The sequence below is a fragment of the Phaethon lepturus genome, unplaced genomic scaffold (assembly GCF_000687285.1).
Source record: "Phaethon lepturus isolate BGI_N335 unplaced genomic scaffold, ASM68728v1 scaffold17680, whole genome shotgun sequence".
Lineage (NCBI taxonomy): Eukaryota > Metazoa > Chordata > Aves > Phaethontiformes > Phaethontidae > Phaethon > Phaethon lepturus.
Window position 1 is genome coordinate 4371 of NW_010512794.1, and position 15041 is coordinate 19411.

The 15041-nt window shown below is 44.3% G+C and overlaps 1 protein-coding gene across 1 annotated transcript; it reads right to left on the reverse strand.

The window, feature by feature from the left end:
• Positions 1–86: 86 nt before the first annotated feature.
• On the reverse strand, positions 87–10723 carry PTGR1 (prostaglandin reductase 1). Its single transcript, XM_010288246.1, has 9 exons — positions 10618–10723; positions 8590–8635; positions 7789–7848; positions 6414–6581; positions 5643–5760; positions 5191–5346; positions 3513–3618; positions 1763–1881; positions 87–318 (listed from the first exon to the last, which is right to left on the reverse strand). The coding sequence occupies exons 1-9, from the start codon at positions 10721–10723 to the stop codon at positions 208–210; spliced, it is 990 nt and encodes a 329-aa protein (XP_010286548.1). The 3' UTR covers positions 87–207.
• Positions 10724–15041: the final 4318 nt, after the last annotated feature.

The following is a 15041-nucleotide window of genomic DNA, read 5'->3' on the forward strand; positions in this document are numbered from 1 at the left end:
TAAGGTGTTTTTTTTAGTGTAGCTTTAGGAAGCAACTCTCAAGTTCTTCAAAAGCAAAGCATTTGTTTATTAGCCCAATTATTAACAGAAGTTATCATCACCAAACATCCAGCAAAAAGACTGAAACATGCCTTTCGATCAGTGAAAGTTAAAAGCACTTAACAGAATCACACCCTCCTGCGCCAGTCTCTCAGGAGTATGTAATCTTCATACTTTTACAATGGCTTTTCCAAGATTTTCTCCCTTTAACATTCCAATGAAAGCTGCTGGCATGTTCTCAAATCCTTCAGTGACTTGTTCATGGCACTTCACTTTTCCCTGTCAAAGGAAGAAAGGAAATTGCTGAGCTTTCACTCACCAGCTGCCTAGTTTTTACCATAGTCCCACCGCACTCGGCAGCTGGTGAAGCCACACCTCAAATACTTCGTTCAGTTTTGTGCCCCTCACTACAAGAAAGACACTAAGGTGCTGGAGCGTGTCCAGAGAAGGGCAATGAAGCTGGTGAAAGGTCGAGAGCACAAGTCCCATGAGGAGCATCTCAGGGAACTGGTTGTTTAGCCTGGAGAAAAGGTGGCTGAGGGGAGACCTTATCGCTCTCTACAACCGCCAGAAAGGAGGTTGTAGCAAGGTGGGTGTCAGTCTCTTCTCCCAAGTTACAAGTGATAAGACAAGAGGAAACAGCCTCAGGTTGCACCAGGGAGGTTTAGATTGGATATTAGGAAAAATTTCTTTACCGAAAGGGTTGTCAAGCATTGGACCAGGCTGCCCATGGGAGTGGTTGACTCACCATCCCTGGAGGTATTTAAAAGGCCTATAGATGTGGTGCTTAGGGACATGGCTTAGTGGTGGACTTGGCAGTGCTAGGTTTGCGGTTGGACTCAATGATCTTAAAGGTCTTTTCCAACCTAAAGATCTTCAGGAGACTAAATTGCAAGCAAGTTTTCTCCAGCTTGTACGTTTCATCTGAAACAAGCTGGCATGCACCAGGGTAACTAACTTTGCAAAACTAGGTAGGCTGTTGTTGCAAGACTTTCCAGTTGAAGTCATAACAGGGAGCAAAAGTCACTGCTGTAAAAACACATCAGGACAGATTTAGTGCTACTTCGTCCACAGACAATGGACAGGTAGGGGATTACTTATCCAAAGCCAGGCCTGTCTCTACCCACAAGGAAGCATGGAATTGCAAGTCTAAGTGATCAAAAGCTAAGCCATCTCAAATCCTCATGTTTCTAAAAGCTAGAGCCTCTTAGCCTTCAGTGTTCACACTCACAAGCTTTTCACAGCCATGAACCAAGTGTTAAACTCAGCTTCCATTTAAGGAAACAAAATTTAAGAAATTCCCTATTAAGTCCCTTTAAAAGTCCAGCTCCCAATTCCATAAAAACATCCATTCTTGCCAGTAATTTCAGCACAACGCTACAATGGAAATCCTTGCTCATATTACAAACAAAAGGAGACTTCTGAATGAGAAATAGAAGAATCACTTTAAATATGAAATTCTTCATTGCCAGAAAAGTGTTTTGAATTACTCTGGAAGCACCCTTCTGGAATATGTTGAAGTCCACAAGCTAATATCACAGGTCTCAACAAAGCAGAAGGGACCAGGCATGCTCACTATGGTTTGAGTGTCCCCAAAAGTCTCAAAGATCAAGTCAGGTGGAAGAAAAGTATCATGCTGGAGCCTCTGCTCAACAGCTGTGAGACAAAGAGGGAAGTTATGGTATGAGTACGCCTTACAGAAAACTACCTCTTCTTTTCTTACCTCCATGACCCATTTTAGCAGTGCCTTCAGACCTTCCTCCCGGCGGTTATTCCAGCGGGTCACAATAAACCCTTCCATTCGAAGCTCGTTGAAGATCATTGGAACCTGAACGTAAGGCCCTGCAAGAGAAGCGAACCAGTAAACCACCTGCAATATCAGTTTCATTTAAAATAAGACTCAATGCATAAAGAAAACTTTTAGCCAGTAAAGACCAATGAATCACTTTGTTCCAGACAGAAGCAGCTGCTATTTTTTCCAAATAGAATTTCCAGAGCAAAAAACCAAGGATTCATGGACAGACAGCCACCCAGGGATACAAAGGCCTTATCCATAAAGCTGTGGGGCTAAATGCCCAACACTTCTCAAAACAGTTTCGTTCAGAAGTGGGCTCAGCTTCAGCTGAGGGGTTTCAGCTGAATCCTGGAAATACTGTTTTGACAGCCTGTTTGATACCCTGTCAACCTCTCATGTTCTTCCTAAATCTCAAAAAACTTACACACATTAAAAAACAGTTCCCTCGATCGTACAAATCTGTGATAGTCGCTCCAATCTCAAAAGCTTGTCCTATTTTTAAAGTGATCTGGGAGTCCAATGCCAGTCAGTTGTCAAAGAAAATTCAGACCTCCCATTTCTTCTAGAAGGCTATCCTGGTTTCAGCCAGAGTAGAGTTAATTTTCTTCACAGAAGCTAGCGTGAGGCTATGTTTTGGATTTGGGATGAGAAAATGTTGATAAGGTGCTGATGTTTTGAGTTGTTGCTGAGTAGTCAAGGACAGTCCAGCTTCTCGTGCTGGCCTGCAGCGAGCAGGCTGGGGGTGCACGGGGAGCTGGGAGGGGACACAGCCGGGACAGCTGACCCAGGCTGGCCAAAGAGATATTCCATACCATATAACGTCATGCTCAGTATATAAAGCTGGGACAAAGAAGAAGGAAGGGGTGGAGGGACGTTTGGAGTTATGGCGTCTGTCTTCCCAAGAAACCATTACGCGTGACGGAGCCCTGCTTCCCTGGAGATGGCTGAACACCTGCCTGCCCATGGGGAGTGGTGAACAAATTCCTTGTTTTGCTTTGCTTGCGTGCGCGGCTTTTGCTTTACTTATTAAACTGTCTTTATCTCAAGCCATGAGTTTCCTCACTTTTACTCTTCTGATTCTCTCCCCTGTCCCACCGTGGGGGAGTGAGCGAGCGGCTGCGTGGTGCTTGGTTGCTGGCTGGGGCTAAACCACGACAAAGGCAAATTTGGAAAACTTAATGCTATTGAAAGTGAATATTCACCTCAGCCACACCTCCCAGCACTTCCACCAGTAGCTGAGATCTTACGGAAAAAAACCCCAAAACCCTAAGCTGCCTCATCCCAAAACCTGAGGGAAATCCATTCTCTCATCTAAAAGTACATACTGTGTAAATGGTGTCATGCCACTACACCTGTCTTCTACTGATCTGTATCTGCTTAGAGCCCCGGGGAATCCTAGTGAAGTAGTTCAGTCTCTCCTTCATTTCTCATCAGTTGATATTCTCCATCTAATATGAGTGTGCACATAGGGGGATGCATGCATGTACACACAAGGAGTGCAGTCACACTCCTGCTGTCCCAGAGTAGTGGTTAGTTACCCAAATGTACACACATACATGCACACACTCAAATGGCATATGGAAACGATCAATAAAATTTCAAAAGACTCCCATTATGTCTTTCTCTCTGCCATCAACAACCACAAAATAAACTTAGACACAAGAAAGCAGGCCCACACCTTTCTGAGGCACAGAGTCATTGTACTGAGAGATGGCTCCACAGACTGCAATCCTTCCATACTTCTTCATCTGGCTGATAGCAATACTGGTAAATTCTCCACCCACCTACAAGAACCAAGAGAACGTGCAGCATTAGAGACAATGCAGTGTTTGGCATTGACTGACAAAACCTGCCAACCTTGCATTGTTGCACCAACAGGTTCCATCAGGGGGTGGAGAGATGAGTTCCACGAATGCCAAAGACTCAGTGCCTGCAGAAACCCTTACACTTCGGTCAACACCTATGAGGACTCGATGTCACTCTTCTAAAAATTAGTTATGAACACAGGGAATAGGTTTTAATTCTGAATCTGCTTCACAAAGCTTGGTTTAAAAGCACTGGGCAGGACGTGTCCTTAGATCCCTCCTTCTACTGGGCATGTCTAGGGGCACTAAGAAGCACCATCTTTGCTTTTCCCCCACACCAGGGTGCACCTTTACCTCTTCACATTATGGTGATAACAAGTTTTTACTTAATGATCCTCTTCTCCCAAGTAGGGACGTGCTTTATTCAGAAACTTTTAATGGAGAAAAGATGCGAGAAAATTTACTGCTGGGGAGAGCACTGCACAAAAGTTGGAAGTGAGAGGGAAGGGAATGGACATGACCATAAAATCTGTTTAAGACCTTAGCAGCACAGGATGTGAACTTTGGAAGGGTGAGGCAAGGCAATGAGATGCTCCTGCCACAGGGGCAAGTGCTTTGCCCTGGCACCATGCGTTCACATCGATTGCCAGGCCAAGGTGGGTGAGTTGCAATCCACACAGAAGGACAGCACCATCATCCCTGGATTGGCGAACAGACTGCCGAGAGGAAGACATGCTAAAGGGGTGATGATGGCTGCCCTTTAAACCAGGTGGCTAGTATGTCACCCTGCGCCAGGTGTTAGATTATCAGGTATGATGCATACATTAGCTGTACTAGGAAATTAAAAAAGCTAGGGCTTGTTCTCTGGCTTGAAAGCAAACTAACATGGTTTGACTGCATCCGTACTGTTGAACTCTCTTAGCCTCCAAAACAAGATAGTCACATTCAAACAGCCTATCGAGAACAGTCCGCAGCCCCCATTAACTCCAGCTGTACCTGGGAGCAGTCAGAAAACCTCTACAGGCCACTCCACCAAATCTACATGTGGGCCTTGCAACTGTTTTGTTTACATGTACCAGTGTAGCCACCTGGATGATGTAATGTAGGGCCATCCATGCTCATTCACCTTCCAGCAACAGCAGAGAACTGCCTGTGGTCCAAGGTGGGGCAAGGAATGGACCAGAGCTCTCTGTTCAGCACCAGTTAAATATTATCTGTGATCCCCACCTCCCCAAAATGTGCCACACTTTCCAGAGAGTGAAAGCTTCTCTATCTCTATTCACAAACACCAGGAACAATCCATCTTTGACTTTTGGTCGCTGTTTTTTCTGTTACTGCCCAAGTCAGGCACAGAAATAAGTGTGGGAAGGGAACCGGAAACCAGTAAGCTGTTTTGTTTTTTTTTTACGGAGACCATTTCTCAATTAGATGGAACTCAATATTGAGTTCCTGGTGTAATCTTCAGTTAAATGTATACAGTATTGAGTTCCCGCTACAGCTTAAAGAAAATGACAAGTCTGCTCAGGGTAAGCAGACTCTCTCTAAACTCACATTGTCAAAGAAACAGTCGTAGCCATCAGGAGAAGCTTTACGCAGTGCTTCATCCAAAGAGGTAACAGTCTTGTAATTAAAGGCTTCATCAAAGCCTATTTTTTTCAGATAGGCAACCTTGTCATCTGAGCCAGCACAGCCAACCACTTTGCAACCCTGCAAGGAAAGGAGAAAAATATTTCTAAACATCCCCTCACAACACAGGCTGACACTCACAGAGTGCTGGGTGGAGGGATCACCCTTACAGTCAGGCTGTTGTCACCATACGAGTTCCTGAGCTCTAGGAAATATTCAGTTAGCTTTGCTACATCTTCAGGAGCTTGTTCCATCTCAAGACCTTACTGTAGGCATGCCTTCAGAGATGCTTGCCCTCCTGATCATTCATGGCCTTGCTCCCCTGTCTCCCAGGTGAGCCTTCTGAGGAGCAACTATCAGCAGTTCAAGCCACTCACCCCAATTTTAGCAATCTGCCCCACCACAGAGCCCACAGCGCCAGCTGCAGCATTAACCAGCACCGTCTCTCCTGGCTTAATCTTGCAGATCTCCAGCAGACCAAAGTATGCAGTGAGGCTGTTGAGAAAAAGAAAGAATGCTCAGTGAGGAGTAAGACACCAGACACAGAGATGTGACTTGACCACACTGAACCAAATATCGTCACAACCAGATAAAGATTCAGTTTTCGTCATTCTTTAAGACAAACAAAACTTATCCCAAATTTCTTTAAAAAAAGGGTAGCAAGGAGGACCCTGGGAACTACCAACCTGTCAGCCTCACCTCTGTGCCTGGGGAGACCCTGCAGCAGATCCTCCTAGAAGCTGTGCTAAGGCACATGGAGGGCAGGAAGGGGATTCCAGACAGCCAGCATGGCTTCACCAAGGGCAAGTCCTGCCTGACTAATCTAGTGGCCTTCTATGATGGAGTGACCACATCAGTGGACAAGCGAAGAGCTACCGATGTCATCTATCTGGACTTCCGTAAGGCCTTTGACATGGTCAACTCTTGACGACTGCCTCTCTAAGGCACATTCCCTCTGATCTAGAGGATGGGCCAAACTTCAGGCCCTCAACAGGGTAGTGGCACCCAGAAGCACACATGATTTTTACCTGAGTGAGTGGAAAACATACTGGTAGTATAAGATATAAGGAAGAAGTTCATACAGATAGGCAGAAACATCCTGCACAGCAAAAGGCAGGGAATAGTTGCCTTTGCATCTCAAAACTCACCCTGGCATGCCAACTGTCCCAAGAGCCAGAGATTTGGGGAGTGATTCTGGCCAACTGGAAGGAAGGCATTGTAGGTCTTTCCCATCAGAGATGAAATGAGTTCTCCAGCCACTTCTAGCCACAACAAAGGCCCCCACTGTGAAAGCAGGATTTTTGCTTTCTACAACCCTGTAAAAAACAAAAAACACCCTATCAGAGACAAATCATTACTGGCTCTTCCCTCCCTTATTCCTGTTGCCCTGTGATGCCAGAGAAAAGAAATATTTCCCGTCAGGACATCTAGCCCGTACCTGCTGATGTTGTAGGCTTCTGATGTCTTTCCTGAAATGTTTACAATCTCTCATCACTAGGGGGATACTGGCCAAGATGATTCTAGACTCAGCCCTGCCCACAACAAATCCAATGTTCCCTCATGGATGCTGACTTTTTTTTGACTAGCAACAGTTTGGTATGAATTCAGACTAGGCTTCTGTGAGTTAGAAGGCAGGAAAGAGGATGACGGGATTCAAGGATGGAAAAGGAAGAAGTCACAGCCTGTAACAAGCAGTTCCCCTCTCAGACAACATGCACACCATTTAAAGGTTGAAGATCCTGAAGATGGAACCTCTTGGGACAACAAAATCAGAGATAAACCAGTATCTAATAACAGGGATAAGTTCATACATGTGGTGACTCTATGACAAATGAAAATTCAACTTTCTTAGCCCAACAGGAAAACTACATTGGGAAGGGGTAGGTAAGCAGCTTTGAAATATTGCAAAGAGTTGGTCTTCTGTTCAGCAGACCTGGTTGTTAATTTATTGCAGCCCCCGGTGTTCCTGCAGAGAAACACAAGAGTCAAAGGCCACAAGATGTTCCCGGGCAGCAACTTAGAGAGGGCACAGCAGGAACAAGCTGACAAAGGGAAACATCTGTGTAGCTAAACTACCACAAGCTTGGGAAAGGATGGATTTAAGAGTAGATAACCCCTTGGCTAGAACTGTATCTTTGGTGACACTGAAGTATTCTCAGCTGGAGTAGAGAGCATGCATGGTTTTGGGCATGCAATTACCAGCACATCAGATTTTAAAATGTGAAGTTGACATGGCAGGTACAATGGTCGGTCCTTCATACCTCCGCTGGTAAGAATTTCCTTTGAAAATATTATCACCAGAAATAACATATAGATTGTGTCAGAGGCCTAAATGCTCTCCAAGAAGACAAAAAAAGTTCTTAAAGGAAAACCACATTCCAACCAATTACAGATAACCATACAGTTGCAAAAGTATGTAGACTCAAGTCAAGAAGATGTAATGCAGGTTGCAGATGTCTCGAATGTCAGTACATTCCTTTGAGATCTGCCATATGTATGGATAACAAGAACTGAAGATCTTACCTGGCAACCTGTGTGCCTATCATTATGTCTCCTTCCTTCATGTCCCTTTGGCTGTAAGGTCTGTAACACAGACAGAGACATGGCTTACTGTAAGCAACCTTAATGATGTTCCAGATGATACACTATGAAGTAGTAGCAACTGTCTGACACAGAAAAAGAGCATAAGCTCACAAGTGATGTTCAACAGATCGCAAAGAGCTTGTAATTGTTAATGACATAACTGGATGTTTTCCATAGGCAGCTACTTCAGCATCCCATCTTGACCAAATACTGGGCTAGAGTGTTGGGGACACAATAGCATTAATCTTCCCAGAATGGTCCACCACTACAAGAACGCTGAGACTCCAAAGAACTCTGACACTAGGGTTCACCAGGCTTCTTCAAACTACCCAGTCTCCCTGTGCTTGAACTACCACCTATTAACATAGGCATATCAGCAATTTCCTACTTAGAATATGTATCCTTAAATACAAGGTTGCTATGATAAGTGAAGCAGCTACTGCAACAGGGCTGCAGTCACATTTGAACCCATTTGCATTCCAATGGAAAAGACATCACAAGGAACAACAGCAGAGTCCAAGAAAAGTCTAGGGCTGCAGTATCGTTATCCTAATGTCTGGCTAAATCTGGCACAGCTCTATACTGGGAATCTTGTAATTTACACACATTTTATAAAAAGCAGACAAAGGCATCTGGGACTCTGGCAACAGGGGGTGCTCCCAGTGCATGTTCTTTTGAGGTTTAAGTGGGAGATCACATGACGTATCAAGCCAGCAATTTAAAAAGAAGAAAAAGATATACCTCATGTAAGGATCAACACTGAGAAACACTGATTCAAGCAGCAACTCTGCAACAAAAGACAAAGCAAATTCCTGGGCATTAGCAGTGCAGTAAAGCATAGTTTCCACAAGTCAGTCTTTAAACAAAAGCAATAGGAATTCCTGACAGCTCAAAAACCCCATAGCCCATCATCCCTTAGGGAAAAACTACCAGAAACAACTACTACATTCATTAGCTTTGTCTGGATTATCGCTGTGCTATTACAAAAGACACCTTCTGCAGTGTCTCTTTAGCAGGCTAGCTTCTTTTCAACCCTATTTTTCTTTATCTGCCTCCCCTTTCTTATAAAAGGCTCAAGAGGTCAGACCCCTAAGCAAAACAGTAACTTTCCACCCATATATAAAACGCCTTCCCACGATTCAGCCAGCAGAGGGCGGTAAGAAACCTTGGCACAGGTCAAATACAAACACTACTTTGCTGCCTTAAAACAGAAAGCATTAGGCTATCTTTTATAGATAGAAAATAAGGTATCTTTTCGAGATAGCCTAATCCACCTTACTGTCTCTAATGCTACTAGTCCTTGTGAAATATACTGTTAAACAAATTTTACTTTAAATTCGCATTCACACAGTAATTTCAGCTGTTCATGTCCACCTAATAATACTTTTCATTGCCTGTGCTACAGTGGTCGAGGTAGTACAAGCTAGAAATATATGAAGATAGAAATATTCTCCCATTATTTAGAGAGAGCGGGAAGAATAGTCAAGGCTATGTAAAATAACAAAAAGGCCAACTCCTTTAAAAGCGTTACTCTAGTACGAAGTTATGCCTCTTCAATGCTGTAGGCACTAAAAAGGGAAGGAAGAAATGACTCCATGTTCTTAAATACCCACAGACATGAAAATTTTAAATATGTCTGAATGCTACAGAAGTACACATGCTATGAAAACACTTGAAAGTATATGTAAGAAGAAATCACCTTTCAAATCTTTTAAGTTGTAAACATAACTAGTACTTTAATGCAATTCCTTTGGCGCACCTTCCAAACTGGAGTAAATTTTGTAAAGAACAAGCGGTGGGGTGAGGTTCAAGACAGCATGGTACAGACATCCATGTGAAGCCAAAAATCAAGCTTCATTCTTTTATCAACAGCTTTTCCATATAATAAGTTATCATATTCCCCACCCTTTTCAAAACAGCGAAACACAGGAATAAAACCTGTGCATTTTTTCTCTTTTTTTTTCTCTCATTTACTGTGTCTTGCTGTCACAACAGGTCAAATATAACAGATAAGCACTGACAAAAAACCCAGATGTCGAATGCAGACAGAACCCTTGCTGTGTTGCTTGTTAAAAGGAAAGACCAGGCCGCATTGACTCCAGCCCCAAGGACCCCCAGTTGCAGGCTCACTCCCACCTCAGTCACTCTGCTCTCCCCCGGTGCTATCCTCAATACCTTCCCTATCAAAATTAAAAACTCCAATGAAACCTACTCCCAGAGGCTATCATCTTCTCCAGCTTTCTCCAAAGGATTTTGCAAGATAAAGTAGATTAAAACCCTTTGACAGTAAAGCATGTTTGGATTTTACTACAGTTATCTCTTTTGCTCTGTAATGGTTCACTTCTCTCTAAATTAATCAAATTCTGTTTCTTTGTGGCTCTTGGTTTTGAGGGCGTATCACTTCAGCAATTTTCTCCAGTAAACTTAATTTGCAAACACATTCAAATGCCTTTGCCATCAGGCACGTGTGATTAGGCAGCATGAGGCTGAGAAAGGCACACCACGGTTGCTGCATGCTGGAGTTAGAAGAGCTCAGCCACTCGTTCCAAGGGTATTATCAGAAGGCAGCGTGTCTTAAAACCCACCAAACCCATCAGCATACATGTTTTTGAGCAATCGCCCTTCTCTGCTAAGGTTGCCACAAGCCGTGCCAACCCATTTTCTAAAATCTAAGCCAGAGAAACATACAAACAGTTCTACAGATGCCTTGCCATTTGGCAGCAACCAGATAACCTCCAGAAAAAATAAAAACAGGTGGCACTCACTTACCTCCATCCTTCACATTTGGCAGCTCAATCATTTTCAGGTCAAAGTCGCTGGTTTTGGGGAAACCCTCAAAATGCTTCTTCAGGACCCACACCTTGGCAGTCACCATCCTGCACAACAAACAGCACGGCCGAAGAGTGCCTGTCAAAGAGATGCCCAGCAGTGCTGGGCTGCTCATGGGGGCTGGTTTGGACTTGATGCAGTGGAAAAATATCTTGATAATGTGCCATCACATAAGACAGTCTCTGCTTGCATCCTGTGGCAATATTGCTGGATCAAGAAACATCTGAAAAGCCCCCTCACTGCCTAAGCAACCCAGAGCTTCCTGTGACCTGCCAGACCTCCCTGCCAGCTGGCAGCAAGCCCTGGTGTGGGAAGTCAGCCCCAGCAGGATGTATGGCTCCCACTCTGAAGAAATTGAGAGGGAAAATCTACTAGTTTAAGGAAAAAAAAAATCCTGGATGGAAAAAAAACACCCCACTTAAACTCAGTCTTTTGCCCCAATTACATGGGGTGAGTACTGAACGTAAATTTTTACAAGCTTGAACCAAAGTGCAAGGGAGAAATATAAAGGTAACAAAGACCTCTTTCTGTGACACCCCACAAGTTGAAAGAAAACGCTTCTCCAGTTGCTAAGCTCAGGGCTTGGAACTGGGAGCACACTGTCATTAGCATTTTCTGTACAAAACGGCAACAAATGACTTGCATTCATTTTACCCTTACAGCCCCTTTTTCCTTCCTATAAGCAAGCACATCAGCAAGGACAAAGAAAGAGAAGTTTATACTTAGAACAGGCAGGTGGAAAACTGTGTCTTCTGCTGACAAGGCCAGTCAATAACCTTCTGCTCCTGACTCAGTCAGTGGCTGGACTCCTTCAGTCACACACACCTCCTAAAAGGCAAAGACATCTGCTTTTACTGACAGAGCAAGTACTGCCCTCAGTCCACTTCCCCAGGAGCAAGTGTAAACCCTCAGTAAACCTTGCACAGGGCACACCCAACGTGATTCACCGTTCTCCTGTTAAGATCTGAGATGACTCTTACAGACTGCTCTAATTCAGCACCCAGCCAGCTGCACAGGAATGTTCTGCTATATGCCAAGCTAAATACACAAACCCCACTGTCCTCGAAAACACAAAATACTGCAGTCTGAGACCAAAACTATTCCCCAGAGCAGGAGTTTCTTCAAATCACATTTTACCAGTCCAACCCTAAAACTCTTAAGAGTTCTGCCACTGACGAAAAAATAGCTAATTAAAAATTAATATAAAATTCATCATTCAATCCATCATTTAACACAGCAAAAGATCCGTACGTACGCCACTACCACAAGGGTGAAAAACAAGGTAAGGGCAAACCACTCCCACTTTTGGCTGACACTATACTACAAATCTCTGAGCAAGCATGATGCTGCATTATGGAACAATAAAGCTGCAACTTCACTTCTTTGTGCAATGCTATCAAGCCCTGGAAGGAGGTCAAAGATGGGAGATGAGTAAGTCATCACTTGGTAACAAGACTCTGCTGCCTCGCACTGTGTTACAAGGCTGCAATTCCAACAAAGGTTCAACAGTCCTGCAGAGCAAGCTCATACTGGGAGAGGAAAAGGGAAGCCTAGACCTGCACTGAAACAGGGCAGCTGGTCTTCAGCTCAGAAACTGCACTTAAAATGAGAATTTTAAAAACTGCATCTGATAAGACTTAAGGATAAGCAAGAAGCCCACAGACAAGAATGAAGACGGGACAGTGCAGATAACCTCATCTGGCAAACCAAGCTAAAGCTTCTTGAAGGGCCAGCTGTGATTCCCGTCACTACAGGGCACTCTTAAGCTTCTTTCAAGCACTCTTTCTACTTCCCCCTTTCTTAAATGTTGATACAGTCCAAGCACATGCTGCAACATCAGTAAATGCAAAATTTAATCAAAGCTGTTGAGACATACTGCAGCACAGTTTCACTTCTTACATTTGTAGGCACATGCCTGTTCCTGCACCACAGAGAGAAACGTTTCGTTTGCTGGATTTTACAGCAGCCAAAGAAGACTCAGGTTTTTTAAAAGCTCCATTAAGCTTAAATTTCTAGAAAACACCATTTAAATTAAACCCTAAACTTTTGACTACACCAAGCAAGCAGTTTTGTTTTTTGGGGAAAAGAAATCTCAGGCTGGTATCTGATGTTACTGCAAGAGCTTCAAGACTTACTAAGCTTCTTAATAAGCCTGCTCCTCCCTGCATTTCTCATTACTTACCTCTACAAAGGTTAAGCACCCCCACCTCTTGCCTCTTGCAGCATCGGGTAGTAACACAGCCCTATGTGCTCAGAAGGGAAGTTACAAACATACTTTCAAGCACCAGCAATCCCTCTGAGGCCCTCTCCTGAGTTTCTGTAAATATTGCAAGGGCAGATTCATCCTTGAATGAGTTCCTGCTCGTAATACACACTACCAGCTTCTCCCTCAAGAAGGAAACTCTCTCGTCCAGCCCAACCAGAATATCCAAGACATACCCGTTATCTGTTAGCACTCCAATACATCCATAGTATTGAGAAGAATGAGATGCTGAGATGGGTAAATAAGAAGATAAATGGACAAGAGAAAAAAAAAAAGAGGGAACTCTTAATGAGTCTAAGGAACTCAAGTGGAAGGGTGGAAGCACAGATCAGTGATCAGCACCTGTTGTATCGTGGCTTTAGACAGCAGATAGCATCTGGCTAAACAGGCCTGAGGACCTCCCCACTTCCACAGCATACATCAGCGCAGCATAATACTTCACCATTACATTCGACAGTGAGTGAAAATGGGTGTATCCATGCAAAATGCCATCCTAGGGCCCCCAGTGCCACAAGAGAGAAGCCATTCCGCAATGATGTATGGCAGATTTCGTCTCACCACTGATCGACAGTGGTCACTTGTGTGAGCTCTGACTGAGACATTTCCTACGGTCTATAAACCGGAGTGTTCACCTAGCCCTGCTGGAGGGGATGCCATACTGGACCTGTTGGTCACCGATGCAAGTGAGCTAATTGGTGACGTCAAGACTGGAGGCAGCCTGCTGATAGATTTATGTACTTTCTGGAAGGTTATTGATTACATGATTAGTTTAACTTTTGTACAGATTTCTTTAGCCTAATAAATGTGTGATTATGCTTAATAGCCTACTCTCATAGTCCTAAGGCCATACTTGCGTCAATGCTAACATTTCAGCTATGTCTAAATAGTTAATCACAAGAAATGTGTGTGTGTAGAACCAAGAGGCCTCATGAAATTAAAACAAAGATGAGTTAAGAGCAAGGACTGAGAAATTAACCTTGAGAATAGAAACATCCTAGCAGGAGTGCTCAAACAAGGATGATGAGAAAGAATCGCTTGGCTGGACAACAGAAGGGGCAAACGTCCAAGGAGAAGAAACTATCCTCAGGACACCCATGACCATAACAGGGAAAAAGGAGTGGGGGCCTAACTCCCCAAATGACCACCAACGACCACCTGAGACCCCCGCACATGCATAGTGTAGTTTTGCAATGCCAGCATTACGTAAATGTAGTAGATAGGCAGGGAGGTGGAGATCTCTCAGAAAATGTGTGAATATTCATGTCTTTGAGGTATATAAAGGATGAACTTTTGTTTCAAGGCATGCACATTAGGTGGAACGATCCCCCATGCATCCAGCGCTGCAATAAAGAATGCCTGCCTTCTAAAACGTCAAACTAAGTGTATAGAGGGTTTTCTTGACAACCTTTCAGTATCGCTGCACTGCTGTGATCATGCACTGCTGGAGCTTGCAGTCCTGAGGGATATGGGGCAGGCAAAGAGTAAAGTCAGGACACTGAATTCTAAGAAAGCAAACTTGCAGTGCTTCAGGGAGTCAGTCAATAGGACCCTCTGGGAAACTGCCCTCGGGGACAAGGGAGCAGAACAGTGTTGGCAGATGTTTAAGGATGCCTTCTGTAGACAGCAAGAGCTCTTGATAGCCAGGAGAAAGAAATCAGGAAAGCAAGGCAAGAGACCAGCACGGCTGAGTCAAGACCTGCTGGGCAAACTAAAGGGCAAGAAGGAAATGCACAGGCAGTGGAAGCAGGGACAGGGATCCTGGGATGAGTACAGGGACGCTGCCCCGTTCTGTAGGGATGGGGTCAGGAAGGCTGAGGTGTGGCTAGAGCGGAACTTGAGAAGGGGTACAAAGAACAATACGAAGGGCTTGTACTTTTCCTGGCTTGTCATCCAGAAAAGGAAGAAAGTGCACCCTCCTTGATGAGCAAGGCTGGCAAACTGGTAACAACCGATGAGGAGTCTGAGGCACTCAGCAACTTCTTTGCCTCAGTCTTCTTTGGCAGTGTGTCTTCCCACACCTCTCGAGGGGATGGGCTGCAAGACAGGGACTGGCAGACTGAAGTCCCTCCTACTGCAAGAGAAGATCATGTTTGAGACCACC

Coding starts and splice junctions, on each gene's coding strand:
- PTGR1 (XM_010288246.1), bottom strand. CDS start 10,723: ATGGTGACTGCCAAGGTGTGGGTCCTGAAGAAGCATTTTGAGGGTTTC. Junction 1,882..3,512: donor TGACTCTGTGCCTCAGAAAG/GTGTGGGCCTGC, acceptor CTTCTCTTGCAG/GGCCTTACGTTCAGGTTCCA. Junction 319..1,762: donor TGCTAAAATGGGTCATGGAG/GTAAGAAAAGAA, acceptor TTCCTTTGACAG/GGAAAAGTGAAGTGCCATGA.